This window comes from Phoca vitulina, unplaced genomic scaffold, assembly GCF_004348235.1.
Source record: "Phoca vitulina isolate PV1807 unplaced genomic scaffold, GSC_HSeal_1.0 scaffold9, whole genome shotgun sequence".
NCBI classification, from domain to species: Eukaryota; Metazoa; Chordata; class Mammalia; order Carnivora; family Phocidae; genus Phoca; species Phoca vitulina.
Window position 1 is genome coordinate 22,987,943 of NW_022589712.1, and position 19,756 is coordinate 23,007,698.

General features: G+C 37.6%; 1 protein-coding gene across 4 annotated transcripts in view; it reads right to left on the bottom strand.

Annotated features, from left to right (window-relative positions):
- Window positions 1–19,756, bottom strand: part of ADGRG6 (adhesion G protein-coupled receptor G6) — a 136,404-nt gene that overhangs the window by 70,313 nt on the left and 46,335 nt on the right. For all 4 annotated transcript variants that reach the window (XM_032407773.1, XM_032407772.1, XM_032407775.1 and 1 more), the window contains exon 3: window positions 1,355–1,696. In XM_032407773.1, coding sequence (XP_032263664.1) covers window positions 1,355–1,696 — 342 coding nt within the window. The remainder of the gene's footprint in view (window positions 1–1,354; window positions 1,697–19,756) is intronic.

Here is a 19,756-nt window from a genome sequence, read left to right on the forward strand (position 1 = left end):
CTAATGTTACTGATTACTAATACAGATTATTATTATTATCTGCATAATATATTCCAAATAAAATGCATTAGCCTCGTCTTTTTGTGACATGTGAAATTATTAAATTATACAATGGATTTCACCTCATGGTAATATAACAGACATCATGAAACATGTACTGATTGAGACAGAAGTAGCTCCCCTCAAAAATTCTGTTTAATGCTAGCTTCATAGAAATGCTAGTTTGAATATTTTTTAATATACACCAAGAACAGGTCTATGGTAAAAACAGCATTTTAATATAAATATTCTAGTTAAAAATCCATGATGGAATTTAATAGAATCATGGATTTTAGTCTACTTTTTAAATATAAAGCACTTTAGAGGTCTATTTACCCAAAGGGATATTTATGTATATGAACCCAGTATTCTACATGTATTATTAAAAGGGCTGAAAGGAAATACGTCCATCAACATTTTATTAGTGGTTATGGCTGGGTTATAGATATATGGGCAATTGTACTTTGCTTCTTTTTTATTTTCAAATTTCCTATAATATTTTACAATTTTTAAAACATTGTTTGAAAAATTAAAGCAAGTTTTCCAATTAACCACACATACATCTAATGTCAATCACATACAGTAAATAACCCTGCCACAAAAAACACAATATATAATAATGAGGGTCATTTTCATAATGGTGCCTTTCTCTTTTGTTTCTTTTTTCAGACATGACATCTACTTAAGAAGCTAGTCTTGAAGCTTGAGTTTTCCTTAAGGAAAGAGAGGTTTTAGAGAGACTGAGATTATTCAAAAGTTTTACTATGCCAGGATCTGGGAAATATGTTTGATGGAAATATTTTTTTTCCTTTCATTAGTCATTTTTAAGGGGCCTTCCTCAGGCTATGTTGTTTATTAGCTTTAGTTATAAATAGTTCTTTTTTATTTTAATTTATATGCTAATTTTTTTATATTTGTCCCCAGCATAGTTCCTTAAAAGTGCAACATCTTAAAAGCCTAAAATAAAATGATTTCTGAATAGGAATGCTTTAAATGTTCAGTGAAGAGCTGTCAGAATTACAGCTTTTAATTATTAGCTGTGGAATGTCTACAATATTTTCCAACCAGCCTTTAAATGTTCTGCATATAAACAATATAAACAAATTCAGCTCTACTGTAACCAGATTTTGGATCTGGTGACTATATATTGCTAATGAGAATGTTCAGAGAATATTAACAGATTCTTGCCCTTAAATTCTAATCCTAATCATTCACATTCACATAAAAGCACATAACTCTGTCTTCTGGTCCTGGTGTTTACTGTAGGACATGTTAAATGAAAGCAGAAGGCTGGCGCTGCCTTTGGTTTACATACCTCTGATGTAGCTGGCATTGAAACCTTTCTTCTGGATGCTAAAGTCGCTTGAAAAGGACACATGCATCTCATTCGCACTTGAGTTAAATGATAGGCCTTTGGCAGTTGCGCCACAAAATTTAGTCTGGCTCTCTCCATTATCAAGGGATAATGAGTCATAAATGCAATTGGGAGCTTCTTCAATGTCGAAATCATTAAACGTTATCTGAATGATATAGCCGGTGGGGGCTCGCAGGGTCCACATGCAAGCCTGGCTGTTAGGGTAGTCGTTAGGGTAGCACGGAGAAGTAAATGTCCCAGAAGGGCTGGATAGGACAACCCTGCAGTTGGCGCATCCCCACACTGTTGGCCAGACAAGAGAGAGACAGAGAGAAGGGCGGGGATCAGAGGCATACAATAAACCGAGAATACCACACACTGGGGACAATCAAACAGTAAGCATTTTAAAATACCAAAATACAATCATGCAAAATAAAAGGAGAATGAAACCATCTCAAGGAGAAAAGGAAAAAGCAACAGAGGAACAAAAGGTAAAAGAAAAAGAGAAAATTTTAGAGCAATGATTCTTAAACTTGGGGGGTCATATACTCTAAGAATCTGAGGAAAGTTACTGTAACTCTCTGTCAAACACTTAGAAACCACTACACTCGGTACACTGTTTTAGGGAGTACATGAGGCCCCAGGAGGCAACAATGGGTTTCCCAAAGGCTCACTGGCCCAGGTTAAGAATCTCTACTCTAGAGAGTAATTGCACTGGGGTAAGGGAGTTATAGAACCATAAAGGTAGACAGAAGTCAGTATTACAACCATGGATATAAAGGAAGATAAATACTTAGGAAATAGATGTTTAAAGAGAAATCTACTAACACAAAATAAATAAATAAGCAAGTAAGTTATCTTCTGGCAGATTGTACTTGTTCCTAAAATTCAAATAAATAGCATCACCTTCCATGCGTGGAATATTTACAGTTTTGAAAATACTTTCACTTATTTCATTTGTTCATTACAGTTGTTAAGTCTATACTTGTGTGATTATCTCATTCATTCATGCATGCAGTGAATATTTATTGGGTGCCTGTTACATGCCAGGCACTATTCTAAATAGTATGTATTAATCAGCAAGAAAGACAAAGTCTGTGTCTGAATGATTCTTACATGTCAGTTCTGGGCCCAAAGATAAACAAATAATATAATGACAGATGGTAGGAGGAGGTAGGAAGAAAAGTAAAGCAATCTAGTCTTTCTCAATTATGAGTCATCTGGGGCCTGGTCACCAGCTGGGACAAGAAACCTAGGTCTACTGTCTTTCTGTCTGGTGGTGCTTTTGCAATTAATATTCATGTTTCTTTTAAATATTTGTATAAATTTAGGCAGTAATTTCATTTATTCAACATTCTGGATAAATAAACCACCATAAAACTTACACATACACTTTAAAACAATAAAATACTTTAACCATGTTAATGGAAATCACTCTAAATTTGTGTTCCTCCCTCTTTTAATGGGTTGAGTAGAATAAATATGCAATAACTTTTCTTGAACATGGTAGGCACTACCAATACTACTTCTTCTTCTATGATACAGTGATAATATGCAAGGACTTACCAGATACGTTACACTGCTCAGGTTAGGTTTTTCTTTTTCCTTTCCCCTGTGGCCACCTTGTGTTATGTACCGTATCCTTGACAACTCTGCTCCCCATCAATTCTTTCTAACTGGCCCTCCCTCTGCTCTTCCTCCCAATGTCTTTAATGTCTTATATGGGGCCAAAGATAGAGGAAAACAAATTATGATCACCAAGTGTTAGCCAAATGCCTTCTCTCATGCACCTCTGGAGTACCACGTTCTTCTCTGTAGCTTCAATCAGAGCAGGTGCGTTACTTCCACTTGTGATATTATTTGCTTATTGTCTGTTTTTCCCACTATTCTTTGAGCCCAACAAGCAGAGTATATACTGTTCTATTCACCATCTTACTCCTCAGGACCTCACTGCATCCCTGGTACACGGAAGACTTTCAATAAAATTTGTTAAATTTGTAAACAAATAAATGAATAGCTTAAATCATGTCTCAATTAAAGAAGGACTAAATACAGTACATGAAACTAAGCCAAACAAAGTCTAAGTCAGAAAAAAGACAGTGCATGAGCTCTGGAATGTCCCTTTGGATGGCGGTTTGGGGCTCCTTCTTCCAATTGTTTCACTCACAGTGTAAGATTGAGAACACTGGGCCTCTCTGACCCTTTAGCTTCCTGTTACTGTACTTTGGGCCCAAGAGAGAGAGGTAATCCTAGTAAATTAAAAATAATGTACGCAGTAAAAGGAACTGAAGAGCAAAAAAGTAAAAGAGAAAGGAAAATAAGGTACAATCTCTGTGTCATCTCTGTGTCATCTCAACATGCATGACGTACCATCATTTTTCCAAAATAAATGCCATCCCTTACATCCAAAACCCAAGTAACGTTCATGACTTCCTTTATCCTGATGTATATATTTTTTGCCAATTCTTCTCTAAGAGCTGAATGAAAAGTACAGGAATGTTCAACCTGACTGAGCACATGGACTCTGCAATCTTGAACAAGTTAATCTCTCTGTGCCTCAGTTTCACTACCTTCATTTCACACTGGTGGCAATAGAAGCACCCACCTCCCACGGTTATTGAGAGGATTAGATAGGTTAATATTGGAAAGTCCTGGGAGCCACACCATAGAAGTGCACCAAGTGTCCTGGGAGCACCATATACGTGTTGGCTATTATTAATCATTACGATAACACAAAACCCATTCATCGATAACTTCAGAGATAAAAACAGCCCATCCCACTTTAATAGAATCTCTTTTTCCTTTCAGCACTCATTGGGATGAAAAAGTGAAAAACACCATTAATATTCATTTAAAACCCACTTTAAGCATTCTATGATTCTCATCTAAAGTCACTAGACAGAAGTTAGAAAGTGCTCCTAAAGAGCAATGATCTTAGTTGGATGAAAAATCAATTACACTAGGCACAGTATCATTATGTTCATCATATCTGTAATAATTTCACAGTAAAGGGCTTTCACATATATTATCTCATTTGACATCAAGAACAACCCTGGGAGTTAGTGCCACCTCCATCTTCAGATGAAACTAATAAGGCTAACAGATTATATAACTTGTTCAAAGTTACACGTCTAATTGATAAGAGGACCAAGACTCAAACCAGCCGTTCTAAATGTAAGTCTAGTGTTTTTCTAGGGGAAAAGAAAGTTTCCACAATATGGTGATTTGAATTTGCCCATTTAAAGCAATCAATTGTCACTGTTAATCGATTCCTATACAATGAGCTAGTTCACTGAGAACTTAATTCCTTCCCCCTAAAAGGCACAGCTACTTAAAAAGATAGCTACTGAAGTACCACTGAATGTGGTCTCGGTAAAACCAGAATTAACATATTTTCTAAGATACTCAACTCAAAACATCCGGCTCAAACTGTTTTCAAAGACCAATGTTGTAACATATTCACACCTATAAATTTATAAAAGCAAAGCTTTCTGGTAATCTAAACAAACCAAATTCCACCCTTGGCTCTTGCCTATGCTTGCAAATGTTTAGCAATGACTGACTCATTCTTATTTCACAAAACTTTATTCTTCAAAGAAACTCAAATCCAAGACTGAAAACCTCACAGTCATGCCAAAGCCTATTTCGATTTATAAGCAACATTTAGACCCAGATTTAATAATCATGACCTTCTGTGTTTTTTGTCATTGTTGTTTTATCTCAGAGATTCGGGTTCTCATCCCACCCTTTCTTCGAATCCTTCCCTCTAAATCAAATAGTATGTTCTTTAAAATCTAAGGCTGGAGTATCAGGTTCCAAAAGATAAATCAAAAGAAATCTATTTTAGCTGCTTTCAACACAGATCTGTAGACGGAATAACTGTTTTTCCTCTACTGTGTTAAATGATGAGCAGAATGAATGCATTTAAATGAAATCTTGCTTTTTATTTGAATGCATCTCAAACTGCTAATGAACCTGTTGGAAAACCTTGCTGGTGAAAATCAGCTCAGAAAATTTTGCTTAAGTTGCCTGCTCAGGATGCATCTATTCAAAGTCATTGTTTGAATTATCTATGTGATATATTAAAATCTAATGAATACAGTTTATTAGTTGCTTAAAAAGGTCTAAAATATTTAGTAGCCTCGGTGGTTTCTGAAGATTTAGTGGAAAGGTCAGCAACTGAGAATTCCAGGATCTGTTCTAATGCCTCAATCATCACAAAGCCAGGAGCAGCCACACAGGATTTCTCCAGATCGAGTACAATGCTGCCAGTCATAACATCACCGAACTGTCAAATAGAAATAATACTTTAGATGCTTGCATGTATTAGTTGACTGATAATACATAGAACTACACATAATATATAGTCATCAAAGTGAGTGTTTAAATTTAAGTGATTTCAGGCCTCTGTGCATATTTTTTCAGGATGGCAAGGAATCTGAAGGCAGTCTGGCTGTGACATCTGCGTTTCTGTTAATGTGACAGACTTGGCAAGCATCCCCACCTTCCCTCGCCACTCCTCTTCAAGCTCTGCACTCAGAGATAACATTTCCATGGAGGGGAGGATCCCTCCTAAACCAGGGTTACAGTGGTCATTCCAATCTCCCGCTGGAATTTCCAGCAGCCGAGCAAGGATATCAATTTGCTCCCGAACTCCTCCTCAAACACTGGTTTCCCCAGGGTTAGCCAGAAAATGGTTTGATTTCCCACTGTAATGTTTCAGCCTCAAAACGTTCTTCAGAGGCACCATGAATATGAAGCCATCGCAGTGACTTGCATTATTAGTTTAAAAGGGTAGCGCTTTACTTGAATCCGTTCAATTAAGTTTGACATAGCTACAATATTAACAAGAAGTTGAAGGTTCCTCAATGAAGCACCATTAAACCGACAATTTTTTTGCATCTCCAAAGAGATTCAACATGCACCACACTTTCAGATACATTTCTGTCTTCTATAATATTGTTAATGTTTAAACTTCAAGTCTTGCCTTTCCATAACCACCAGAGCATAAGAACATTCCATATGTAACTGTGAGAGGTAATACTTTCTGGTTCCAAACACATGAACGGCTGGAAATCCTTCCAGACTCACTTTATTATGTAGCTATATTTCCCTTGCAAGGAGATTAAGCACACAAGCATGTGTGCATGCATATGCACGCACACCCACACACATTTTCATGGGAAACTGTTCCCTCTTAACCAGTGGTTGAATCCTTCTCCAGCTATTAAAAAAAAAAAAATCTAAAGGCAATGCATAATTTTAAACACACTAAAGCTGCAGGGCCAATCACTTAACCTACCTTTTGGTTAATATATTCAAGTCTCTTATCCCCTTCCATATTCCAGCACTGCAACCCCCCCCAACTCTGTATTAATCCAGCCAGGGACCTTTTGCTCTCTAATACGTAGGCTTCCAGACACTGTTGAAAAGAATCCACAACACTGTGCAGACTTATACTGAAGAGGCTTCCAATTTTATCTCACTCAATCTCTTCAACATTAGATGCCTCTGAACATTCCCTGATTCTTGAATCTCTCCAACTCATAGCTCCTACCTTCTCCTAATTCTCCTCCTGCCTTCCCTCAGCCCTCTCTGAGCTTGCCCCTGCTCTAACTGCCCTCACAATCTTTGCTATTTCAAGTGTGATCCTCAGACCCACAGTTTCAGCATCACCCGGTGCTTGTTAGACATATGGAATCAACCAGACCTACTAAACAAAACCTGTATTTTAACAAGATTTTCTGGTGATTCATAAGTACATTAAAATCTGAGAGGTTCTCCTTTAAATAACAACATACTACAGAAGCTATTCACAATCTCCACACATACACCTTCTTCCGGAGAGATCTGCCCCTCCCACATCTCATGCAGTCATATTGGTACCATCACCCCAGGGAAGGACCGCTGACGTGAAGAAAACCAAATCATGGGCTTGGCCACTCAGATTCTCTGAGAATGTGAAGTTAGGGACATGGATAATTTATTCAGAGAATGATGAAAAATAGAATGCCAAAGTTCTATGAATTCAAGGACAGCAACAGACCTTGCCTACTTGCAAACGAAAGGACACAGATGAGCAGAGAAAAGAGAAAGAAAGCAAATGTAGAGAACAGAGAGATGAGAGAAAATCAGACCCTTGAGAAACACAGAGACTTTAATTTTAGATATTCCATGTCCAGAAGTTAATGTTCTTTGTGGCTCATCCTTGAATTCTATGACAAGAACTCTTTTTTTTTTTTTTTTTTAAAGATTTTATTTATTTATTTGATAGAGACACAGCGAGAGAGGGAACACAATCAGGGGGAGTGGGAGAGAGAGAAGCAGGCTTCCCGCTGAGCGGGGAGCCCGATGTGGGGCTCGATCCCAGGGCCCTGGGACCATGACCTGAGCCGAAGGCAGACGCTTAACGACTGAGCCACCCAGGCGCCCCTATGACAAGAACTCTTAACACCTGCCATCTCACTTCTCTTGATCCAGCTTCAGTAGATTTCTGTGTCTTACAACCAAGGGTGCCTCAAGGCAATACTTTACGGGGATCTCCTCTCCCCTGAGATTTTCTGTCTCTACGCTCAGTCTCTCTGGGTGATGTCACCCAAACACAGGCCTTCATTATGTCCAAATGCTGATGACATACATGCCCTACGAGCACCACACCCACACTTGCGAATGTCTACTCAATGTCTCCACTTGGATAACCCATAGATTCCTCAATTCAAACACCATCCCTCAAGTGATTTGTTTTTATCCATTTTATAATTGTTAGTTGTATGAGAAACACCCAAACTAGAACTCTGAATATTCCCGTCTTCCTTCTCCCACACCTTTTCAAATATTTTGTCAAGGGCTGTGTAATTATCTTATTCACAGTTATTTAATTTATCGCCTTATCTCATTCCCATGCTACTTAGTTTAAGGTTCACATCTTTTCTCTCTTGGACAAAAACTCAGTAGCTAGTCTCCTTGTCAGTAGTCTTATCACCTCCAACTCATCCTCCATGTCACTACAAGAAAGATCTATTAAAATACAAATGCAAAGATAAAAATATGTTTTCTCTAACTCGAAATCTTCGCTAGGATCAAAAGGACAAGCTTCTTTGAATGACACATACAACACCCATACTGTCCCTGTTCACACTGTCTACTCATCTCTTACCATCTCCCCATATCCATTCACTCAATAAATACTTCTTAAGCATCTCTGTGCCTGGCACTGGGAATATCAAGCATATCGTGGACAGGATACAATCCCTAATGTTATGGAACATCTAGATTATTTCAAATACAGATAAATAAGTAGACAGCAATAGCATAATGTGAAAATTGCTCTGATAAAACAGATAGATGAGTGCAATCACCTGGATTTAGACTTTGTGGAAACAGTGCCATTTCTAACAAATGAGAAAGAAACTAAGACCTAAATATGCAGCACAGAAGTGGGCCATGTAAAGAGGAGAAAAAGAAAAGTGTTCCGGCCAGTAGATCAGCAAGTACAAAGGGTAGCAGGTGAAAGAGAGCATGACTGTTCAAGGTAACCTAAGAGTTTCATTTCATGGAAACATAGTATCCAAAGTGAGGCAAAACAAGAGATAAAGATGACAAGGTAGGCCGAAATGAGATTCTGCAGGATTCTGCAAGCCATCCTAAAGAAAATGAAAGATTATAGCAGGAGCAGTAGGGAAAATAAGAGGTTTTAATTAGGGGAAAGTAAAATAATCAGATTTGTGTTTAGCACAGATTTTTTAAATCCTTACCCTTCTATACATAAACAACACAAAACTACGAGTGAACAAAGCCCCTTGTAAGAATCCCCGCAGCCTCACTCAAAGGACTTGACAGGAAACAAGAAGAAAGAGACAGCAAACTACGTTGGCAGCTCATTTGTGGAGAGAGAATAGTAGTCACAAGCAGTAGGAAGATTAATTCTACAAGGACTCCCTGAAGCAGAGTCTAACTGTTGATGGGTGAGATCTCAAAGCAGCAGAGTGACCAATCTACTGTTCATCGAAGATCTGTCTGTGATCTTACATGTTTTAATACCCCTGACGAAAAACTGAAGGAACTATAAACAGCAAACACCCACCTAATGTTCATTTCGCTTGAGAAGGTCACAGAAAACTTCTCCATATGGATTATCTAGGCAGTGTTGCAGGATAAAACTGGTTTATGTTGGCATTAGCCAGAAAAATATTGCTAAATATGACCAACATAAGTGGAGAATGTCTCAGCCTAATGAAAGCTAATTATAGTTCTAATACCCATGAAGGCAATGACGTCGTTATTGGCTAACCAGCACATTACTGACTTCTTGAGCACATGAATGCAGCTAATGAGAAATCCATATAAAATACGAGGACTGCACTTGGCTGCTAGTAAGATGCTCAACTAATATTAGTTTTTAGTGTCGTCGTGATTGTGGTTGCTACTTCATAGCAGAGCATGTGAGCAATGTTTCAGATCGTGTTGGTTTAGTCATTCATTTGTTCATTCCATTTTCTGGGCCCCTACTTCCATTCATTTCCAGTTTTCTCTTCGCTGTCTTTACATATGGTTAACAGAGGGTGGTCAGAATTGGAGGTCGGAGCCAAAGGTTATTGCTTCCAATTTATGGCATGTTATGGGTGCAGGTGAAGAACCTGAAATTAATAGCTAAAATGGGTTTTGGTTTAACAAACTCACCCTCCTAATAAGTTGGGAGAATATACTGGGAAGAAGATGGCAGGGGCAGAGTAAGTGTGCCCCGTAGCTCAAATTTTCCAAATGAGCCTTTAATTTGAGGGCATTAACAACAACAACAACAACAACAAAAACAGCCCACTCAGGTTTGTACACATAAAGGCAGCAGTTTAAATAGTGAAGGGCTTGGAGCAAAGTAAATGATAGATGCGACTAGCATAATTTTGCCCCTTTATGGAATACTTTTTATGTAAAGATTTTGGGAATAAGAAAGGGCTGATGTAAAAATTCCATAATAGAGATTTTTAAAATTAAAATGCTTTTTCAGTAAAAGTTTCCATTTTATACATAAATAGGTTGTTTAAATATGCTAACTGCCTTAAATTAATCCATCGCTGGAATTAATTACTTTTAAAATATTTACACACAGATCTCAAGAATAATACGCAAACAATGAATCATAGAACACTACATCAAAACTAATGATGTAATGTATGGTCATTAACATAACATAATAAAATAAATAAATAAATAAATTTAAATAAAATTTAAAAAATAAATAAAATGCTAAAAAAAGAATAATATATTTGAGGATTGTGTGAAAGAGGGAAGGAGAAAGAGAAATAGATTCTCAAGTTTGTTCAGCACACTCTGAAATTAAACTTTAAAAAGTTCTATTTCCAACTTCTTTCTAGCTAAATCACAAGATCTGATAAAAAATATTTTGTTATTTTCAAAAAAGAAACACTGTGGCAAGAACAATATACTCTTGATGCTGAACTAGAAGCTCTCTCAAAATCCTTTCCAGATGTAAAATTATACTTTTCAAGGTAATTTTTCTTTTTTATGAGAGACAGAAAGAGAGAGGGAGAATGAGTGGGAGGGCAAAGGGAGAAGGAAAGTGCGGAGCCCGATGTGGAGCTTGATTTCACGACCCTGAGAGCATGACCTGAGCTGAAATCGAGAGTCGGACGCTTAACCGACTGACCCACCCAGGTGCCCCACAAAGTATTTTCTTTAAAATTTCAGTATAAGCCATTTAAACCCCTATATATAGAAACAGAAAAGTAATAATTATAACAACTCTAACAACAAGCAGCATTTGATAAGTGATTACTTTGTGCCAGATGAGAGAAGACTACATTAACTTCCTCTTGAAATAATGTTTATATGAATATTTGGTCATATTACGAGTGCATCACAGTGTGTTCTAGTCTTGGCTCTTCCATTAACCAACCATGGGACTCTGAGCTAGTCACTAGCCATTGAGGCCTCGGTTGCCACATCTGAAAGAAATGTCTCTTCTAGTTCTAAACCCCCAGTATGGTTGATAGAGTCAGATTCTCATACACAATAGAGCTTCAATTGCTCCCTTTAGTAGGAGGAAGCTTCTGGGAGAGTCAGGAAGATATCTGAGGCTTCCCTAAGGAAAAGAATGTGCTGATAGTTCAAGAAACTATGAGGAAACAGGGTCTTTTTGAGTATTCATGAGTCTCAGCTTGTTTGTGTTCATTTGTCCACTTTGAGCCATATGTCAACCAATACAGGTTGAATGGAAGTAGAGCTAATGGTCAACAAACATCCTGGCTTCTGGGATATATTCAACTGCTCAAGAAAATTTCCACATCTTGCTAACAGTAGTTATTATGCTATTTTGAATATTGCTGGCTTAGAATTATAGAGCAAGCTATGACAGATTGTAAAGATTTAGAGTGTGGTTACATCAGGGGAAAAACATCACCTACTCCCTACTTAATATAGCTGTTTTCGTGTGTTCTTGATGCCTACCAGGTTACTTCACAAAGGAAAAAATAGTTTATTATTTTTATAAAGTTAATGCACCTATTGAGAAGTAAGGTTGAATTTTGGTTTGCCACACTACTGCCAAAATGTTTATCTAAATTTCAAATTGCCCTGGGTTGGGAATGCGGTAATTTAGGTGCTAACTTTGTAGGACCTCTGGCAGGTTGTGTACGTCCAGGCAACCCAATCAGCTTCTCCACATTTAAACTGCTTCACCTCTGCCCCAGGAGTCCTCCACATTAATCACAAAATCTGTGGCAAAAACACCCTTGAGAGAGTTCATGAAGGTCACCAAACTTTATAATTATAAATTTGCAGGATAGTAGAAAAATCTACTTGCTTACCCTCTTTTGGCCACTTGTATTTTTAAACCCCAGAAAAATGGGAGAGTGACTTGTCATAGGTGGGTGAGTAAGGTCACACCTGCAGGCAAGCCAGAGAGAAGGCCAAACCACAAGTGGGCGGGCTGGGTGGTCTCCAGAGCAAACAGCGCAGCATGTTTCCAGTTGGAGGCACAGACCCAGGAACAGAAGTTTGCTGGTGTCCAAGAGGTCTGAACTGGGGCAAACTGGACGGCCACTGGGGAGCGGAGGCGTGCCCAAACTGCAAACATCTGTTTCATTCACCACTTGAGGGGCTTAATGATCACTTGAAATTTCTGTCAAATTGCTTCTACGCTCTTGACTACTATTTAGCTGTGCAGCATTGAGAAAAGGGGAAACATTATTTTAACATACAGATTCCTTTCGTGATCCTGTGTAGAACACCCGGTAGGGAAGTTTTGAAGGGTATTCTCGAGGGAAATGACTTTGGAGTAACAACAGGTATAGCACTATTCGGGTTCAATACAAGTTATAGCACAGAGTTTTTTTGTTTTTTTTTTAAAGATTTTATTTATTTATTTGACAGAGTGACAACTAGAGAGGGAACACAAGCAGAGGGAGTGGGAGAGGGAGAAGCAGGCTTCCTACTGAGCAGGGAGCCCAATGAGGGGCCCGATCCCAGGACCCTGGGACCATGACCTGAGCTGAAGGCAGACGCTTAACGGCTGAGCCGCTCAGGCGCCCCTATAACACACAGTTTAGTTGCCCCCCTCCAAAATAACACTGATGAAGAGGCAGACTGAGCTCCAGGGATAATTGCAAAGACACAGGGAAGTCCCCTTTACAGAAAAACTGGAAGGAAATTTTTAAACAATGGCAATTTAGGATTCCAATATAAATACAAAGCTTTGGATACATATATATCATTTTTCTAGGGAAGGGAATATGATGGAAAGACGGTAAGTCCTCCTGGCATCAAATCTCAACCCCAAAAAAGATGAGAAACTTTAGACTTGGGGATTCTTTAATAATGCGTTGAAGTAAATAGGAGATATTTGGATAACATATCTTTTCTGAAATTTATTTACTAAGATAATTTGAATTGAATCTCTACTTAAGAAAATCAAAATGGTTTTCTTCTCCCTCCAATATACTCGGCTGACTTTCAGTTTTTATGATGAGCAAGACATGAGGCATTTTTGTGAAAGACCCTCCAGCCAGTGTGATATTGTTCTATGTGGAAGGACTGTTAGTCTCACAATGCAAAATGGGCCAAAATACAAAGTTAATTGAAATTTTAATAAAAGTTAATTTTTGCTTGTAAAGTGATGTCAAGTTCACATATATGTGATTTTGCCTGAATCACTTTTTAAATCATCGAAAATATTTTTTGTCTAATACATCATTTTTATGAGTGTTATTTTATGATACTTTATACATTTATTTTCTATAAAATGAAGTCACGATTCAAAAGCAGACGACGCAGATGAAGTTCCTCGGTCACTCTCTCAGTCTCCCAACAAATAGAGTCAGTAAAAAAATATACATATCCCACTGATCTTAAGATGCAGGCCAAAGCTCTTGGCTACAACATAAGAGAGAATGTTCTAAGTGACCGTGCACAAGACAATGGAAAGCTGACAAATGGAGGATCATATCTGGTCATTAACAACACAGACACAGCAAAGCCCTTTCCAAGAAGAATAAAAGAAAAGCAGAATGTTAAAGGACAGCCGGTCTCGTCATTTGTTTACTAGATTTAAACATTGGCTCCCAGGAGAGCTGAACATTAAACACCTAGGGTTCACAGAAGCTCTTTGGGACACTAACTAAATTTCCAGTTGAACTGGCTTTGAAGTTGTTCTATGCCAACATCCTTACAGCTGTCCTCAGCATGTAAACCCTCCATACACTTGACTAGAAATAGCACACTGACTGGCTGGAACTTTCTGCACAGTGTTTCAGTGAAAGACACTACTGTCCTCTAAAGCACATTATTCAACAATTCGATCTGGGCTGCCGAAGCCAAAGACAAAGGCAGCACTATATCCTGTGTAATTCAATCAATTTGCTTCATGACATCATTTTTAGGTACAGCCTTTCAATTCACAGTTTGATTTTTTAACATGACTTGGAGTGATGTAGAAACCATGTAAAAAGATGTACATCTACCCCTGGGGGTACACTCATTTCAGAAATATAAGGGCTTTGGTGAGAAAAATCTCCTAAGTTGGAGTAGCTTTTCTATTAAAACCATTGATAAAGACAAATGTTAATGTTGATGAAATTTTAATGGAAAAAAACTACATCAAATTGTAGCCCGCTTTGTGTACCATCCAAGTAATATTAATGTGCTTATCCTTTCACTGTCTTTAATGGATGACAAAAAATAGAAAAAGAAAAGATAATGTCAAAGCTCAGTTGATGTGATCTAGTATTGTAGGGGAAGACTGGGAAGGAACATGTTACACTAAGAATGTTTGATATAAGATGTGATTAAATCATTGCAAGGTGAGTGCCATCTTGTTAAACATAATTGGAAATGCATAAGGACAGATTAAACTATCACATTTTCCTGTCAACCTACCTTGGTAACTGGTAGTAAGGAATACAAAGAAGTAAAATAAAAAATATTTTGGACATGGCTTGGGCAGGAGCCTTTTGCTGTCTGCTTCCTCTTTGATTCTTTGGGTTATATCCAATAAAAATGGAAGTAGAGAGAAAAAAAAAGAAGTGGATATCTCTAACATGACCCACTTATCTTGAGTTCATACTGTGACATTGTGTAATGCCAGTACCCGAAGTTACAGACTTCCCTGAACCCACATAGAGAAAGACTTGTTTTTTTGGTGTTTTTATTTTTTTGTTTTGTTTTGTTTTGGGGGGTTTTTTGTTGTTGGATTTGGGGGAGATCTGAAAATCTTGTGGCACACCCTCCAAAACTAAAGACTGTTTTCCTTGGCATCCTTCATCTAATTTTATTTGCTTGCTTTCCTTGTCAAATATTTTTTTTCTGAATTAAATACCACAAATTCATAAGATGAGTCAAGCTAAAAAAAAAAAAGTAAAAAATAAAAAAGGGAAAAGTTCTACGTGTGTATCCATAATGCGTATGCCTTCTGAATACATACATGATATATATGTAGACTACTTCCATGAGGTCAGGCAGCGTGCCTACCTGGCTCACTTCTAAATCTCCAATGCCCAATGGCACACAGAAAGGATTCACCACTAAAAAACCCAGAAATTGAGAAAAAAGGACAGAGACATACATACCCTACACATGCATACTTCAAAATATATACATTAACGTACATATATTTACATATATCTTTAAATATACATGTTACAAGATAATTTTTTTGTAATAATCACGAGTTTTACATGGTAGAAGAGCATCAAGTCATTTGTTCCTTCCTGCTCATGATAAAAGTTAAACTGAATTCCATTCTAGGCTGATACTATATTTGATTTCATGTAATATGCTTGCTTCGCTCTAGTCGACCTATACTTATTATGTATAAGGCACACATTATAAGTACAAATGAGGAAAATTATTTCCTTCAGGAATAACAAGAAGCCACAGCAGAGATGCCATAAACCTGTTGACCTAGAATGGTTGCTTTACTCAAGGCCAGTTGTTGACTTTATGCATTATTTCATATTGAACTACTTGGATCTCTATCATCAAAACATTTGGTAGGATCCTACTGCTTCTAGTTCACTCACCGCATGCCCTTCATTTTCCAGATGTGGAAGCTAAAGCCCAGAGATACCAACAGACTTGTCCAAGAGAACACCATGAATTACAATCAAAATAAGAATCATTTCTGCTTCCCAACTCTGGTAAATATAAATATTGTCTAATATCTGTATGCCTCTACTAAATTTAAACATAGTAAATAAATTTAGAGAGACTAAGGTATCTGAAGTCATGTACAATTATCTTTCCATATGTAAATTTAATTCTTATAACAGTCTTGCAAATTATAGTGTTGTCATGATTTTATTAATGAGAAAATGGAGATTTCTGTGTATCATTTTAACGTATTACTTTGTTTCTATAATCTAGCCCATATGCTTCTGAAAGCCAGGGATCACATCTAACTTGGTTTAATCAACATCACATGCTAAATCTATTTCTAGTGGTGGCAGTATGGGTGGTCACAGTATTAGTAACAATTAATTTAATCCAAACTTTCCCCAGAACCAAAGGAGTTCAAGGAATCTTAGAGTTTAGATAACCCACTCCAACCATATTTCTTACCATAAGCAGCAATATGAAAAGAACATGAGCTTTGGAATCAGGGAGACTTGCCATTTGTATGTGATCTTGGGCAAGTTATTTAACCTCTAAACCCCCTTTTTCTTCTTAGAAAAGGAAAAGACATCACCTTTTTTTTGTGGTTCCTGAATGGATAAGTGAATTCCTCCATAAAGGACCTCATGCCTGGCTGACAGGACATAGCTATTTGATTACTCGTGGTGTAATGGGTGCTGCAAAGCACTAGCCAGACTCCCCTTCAGATGCCCCTTCTCTCAGATGCTAGGACTGTCAGATACTGACAGTTCACAGTTGAGTTTTCCTCAAGACTGCCATCAGCCAAAGAGAGACACTTCACCCAAGGTCACACCACTTTCCCAGTGTAGCCTCCACCCAGTGACAGACCAAAGTAGGGATACAAGGCCCAGCCCCCAGCTCCAGAGCTCCCTGTAGTATCTGCTGAGGCTATGGTAGCTATTTGAAGCCCAGCTTCTCCCTCAGCCCTGCTCTTCCTTCACTTCCTCAACTGTAACATCTGATCATTTCATTGTCTTGTGCCTGAATGAAACGGCAGGCATTGAGGATGCTCAAAGAAGAAATCTCCATTCAAACTGTAGTGATGTGATAAAACTGAAGTGAGAAGTCAAAGGTGTAAGTCTGGTTCCAGTTACTACCTAGGTATGCTGGGCTGCTTATTTAATATCTCAGCTTTAATGGTTTAAAATGTGATAGATTATAACTTTGACATAAAGCTTAGGTTCCCTCATTTTAGTTCCAACTTTAGGCCCTAGTGTTTCTACCAGGCCAAGAAAAACAGGAACCTGTATTGAAAAAAAAATCAATACGTGTATTTTCATCAAATCCTAATCAATTCACAGACCCAAGATGATGAATTTAAAGGTCATGATGTTTTTCTTAACAGAGTTGGAATGCACAACTTTCCAGATTAATCTAGCCAAGTAGAAATTCATTAAATAACTTACTATGGAATACTAATGCAAGTATATTATTGGTAAGTGAAATTTCCTATATTACCACTAAGATTGAAAGTTTTAGGAAACTAGTCCTTCTAAATATCTCAAAAGAAAACCCCATGACTACATATTTCTTTGCTCATGACTCATGAATTTTTTGAGGCACGGAGAGAAAGTTACTTAGTTACTGAAGTGCACTTTTGTGCAGAGTGAAGTAGCAGATACCTTCAAGTGATGTCAGGAATGAACAATGGAAGGACACTTTTAAATAATGTAGGGAAATAGAAAATGACATTTTCCTAATATCCTATTTTTACCAATCCAAAGATATATATTGTTCCCACCAGGAAAATGACCTATCTCATGCCTATATCTAAATTTGTCTCACCCATTTGATCTTTTAACATTTGATGCAGAGTCCAATTATAAGAAGGTTCACTTGTTCAAAGTTGGATTTTTATATTCCCTTTGATGTATTCTCTAGAGGGCTTAACAAACACCATTTTAAAAATATACTGTACTAGAACACAAACCTATCACTCATGTTTGTTTTTCACTGAATTTCTGGTAAGCGGGTGGTGTGATGATTCTCAAAACCTTAATTCCACCACTCCATTCCCACGTAGCTAATGGGTTCAGAAAAATCCAACCACGAAAACATAATCACAGTAGTTCTCTGTAAAGAGGTACCTGAAACCTCATTGATCACGACACTTAAAATGTTCCCTGTGAAGGTCAAATTCAAAACATATTTATGAAAAATAAACCTTTATGTTTAGATTTTAAATCTGTTGGCCAGAAAAAACATGGTAGTTTGGTCCAGAATATAAAAAAACTAACCCAGGAATCCAGGAGAACATGCAGCAACTTTATTCAAACAAAAACTCTTATTAGTACTTGGGTGCTATGATGAAGAGTTCCCCAGGAATTTAGAAATCAGATTGTTCTTTAAAGTGTTCAGTTTTAACTCTTTTGTACTGATACTGACATAATCATCTTAGAAAAAGAGTCTTCCTGAGTAAGACCTGAACTCAATGGTAGTACCTATCTAAATACTGTACTGGGCCAGCAAGAAAATCCTAGCAAATGGCCCAAAGACCTCATGCCACTGATAAGATCACCTCTCAGGAGATGGATAACACAAGCTCAATTGGATTGATCAGGTTAAAAATGGGATTCATCGCAATCTTCTAATTCATGCTCAGATCACTGTCTGGTTTCCTACATTGGTGGACCATCAATTCTTCCAGTTCCTCTGATATGACTCATTATGTATCAACAAATTAGCTCATTACAAGTTGGTTTCTCAAGTAGCAATATCCCCATAAAAGCAATGTAAACAGGGGCAATATCAAAAATATTTAACAACCCATAACAATTAGGACTTGGGCCCCCACCAGTCAGAGTGGATGCTGGCCAGGAAGGCAGACCATGAAAAACAGCTGAATATCAGTTCTGACCATGACTTCTGCACTTACTTTTACTTGTAAGTAAATGTCCAGTTACTTGTTTGACATTTTTCTCCCCTCTTACACGGTGAGGTCCCTGGGTACAGGGACTGTCTCATTTACCACTGTATCTCCAAAACCTAGTATAATTCCTAGCCCTGGCCTTAGCTCTGAGAACAAATGAATAAATGAGCAAACAAATATCAGTCTGGATAAATTTCCTTTTAAGAGATAGATCTACTTTCGCAGTAGGTTTAAAATCAAACTTCTGAGCCTTCAAGACTCAGGATTAGACCAGTTCACTATGGCGAGGAACAGCCTTCAGAGAGGTCTCTTGAGAAATTTGCAGCACCCTTCCCACTACAGGCAGCCCACTATTCTGACCCAGCCTTGCAGACACCATGGGATTTCCCCCCACAGAACCTACAGGGAGATTACCAACATAAGTAAACAACTTTACATTCTTTGTCTTCTGAACACAAATCTAAGACATAACAGCAACTAACTAATTTAATGGATTAAGATAATAAGCCAATTTTGCTGCAAATGAAAATCTGGCTAGTAGTTTTAAGTTTGATTATTGAAATAGTCACTTCAATTATGAAGTAATACAGCTTCCTTTTTCAATTTGTTTTGCTTTACCCCCAGACTATTAGCCATGGTGCCATTGGGAAAAATGCATTTTTAGTTGAGGGAATTATTTGATCCTAAATTTACATGAAACATAAAATAAACCATCCTAGACAGCATATTTGGAGCATGCTGTAGGGAGAGGGGCTAATATTTAGGATATTGTTTCTCTTTTGCATGTCAGAAACACCCACTAAAAATTCATGCATTTAACTGGCATGTAAACCAGAAAGACTTTTTGAATT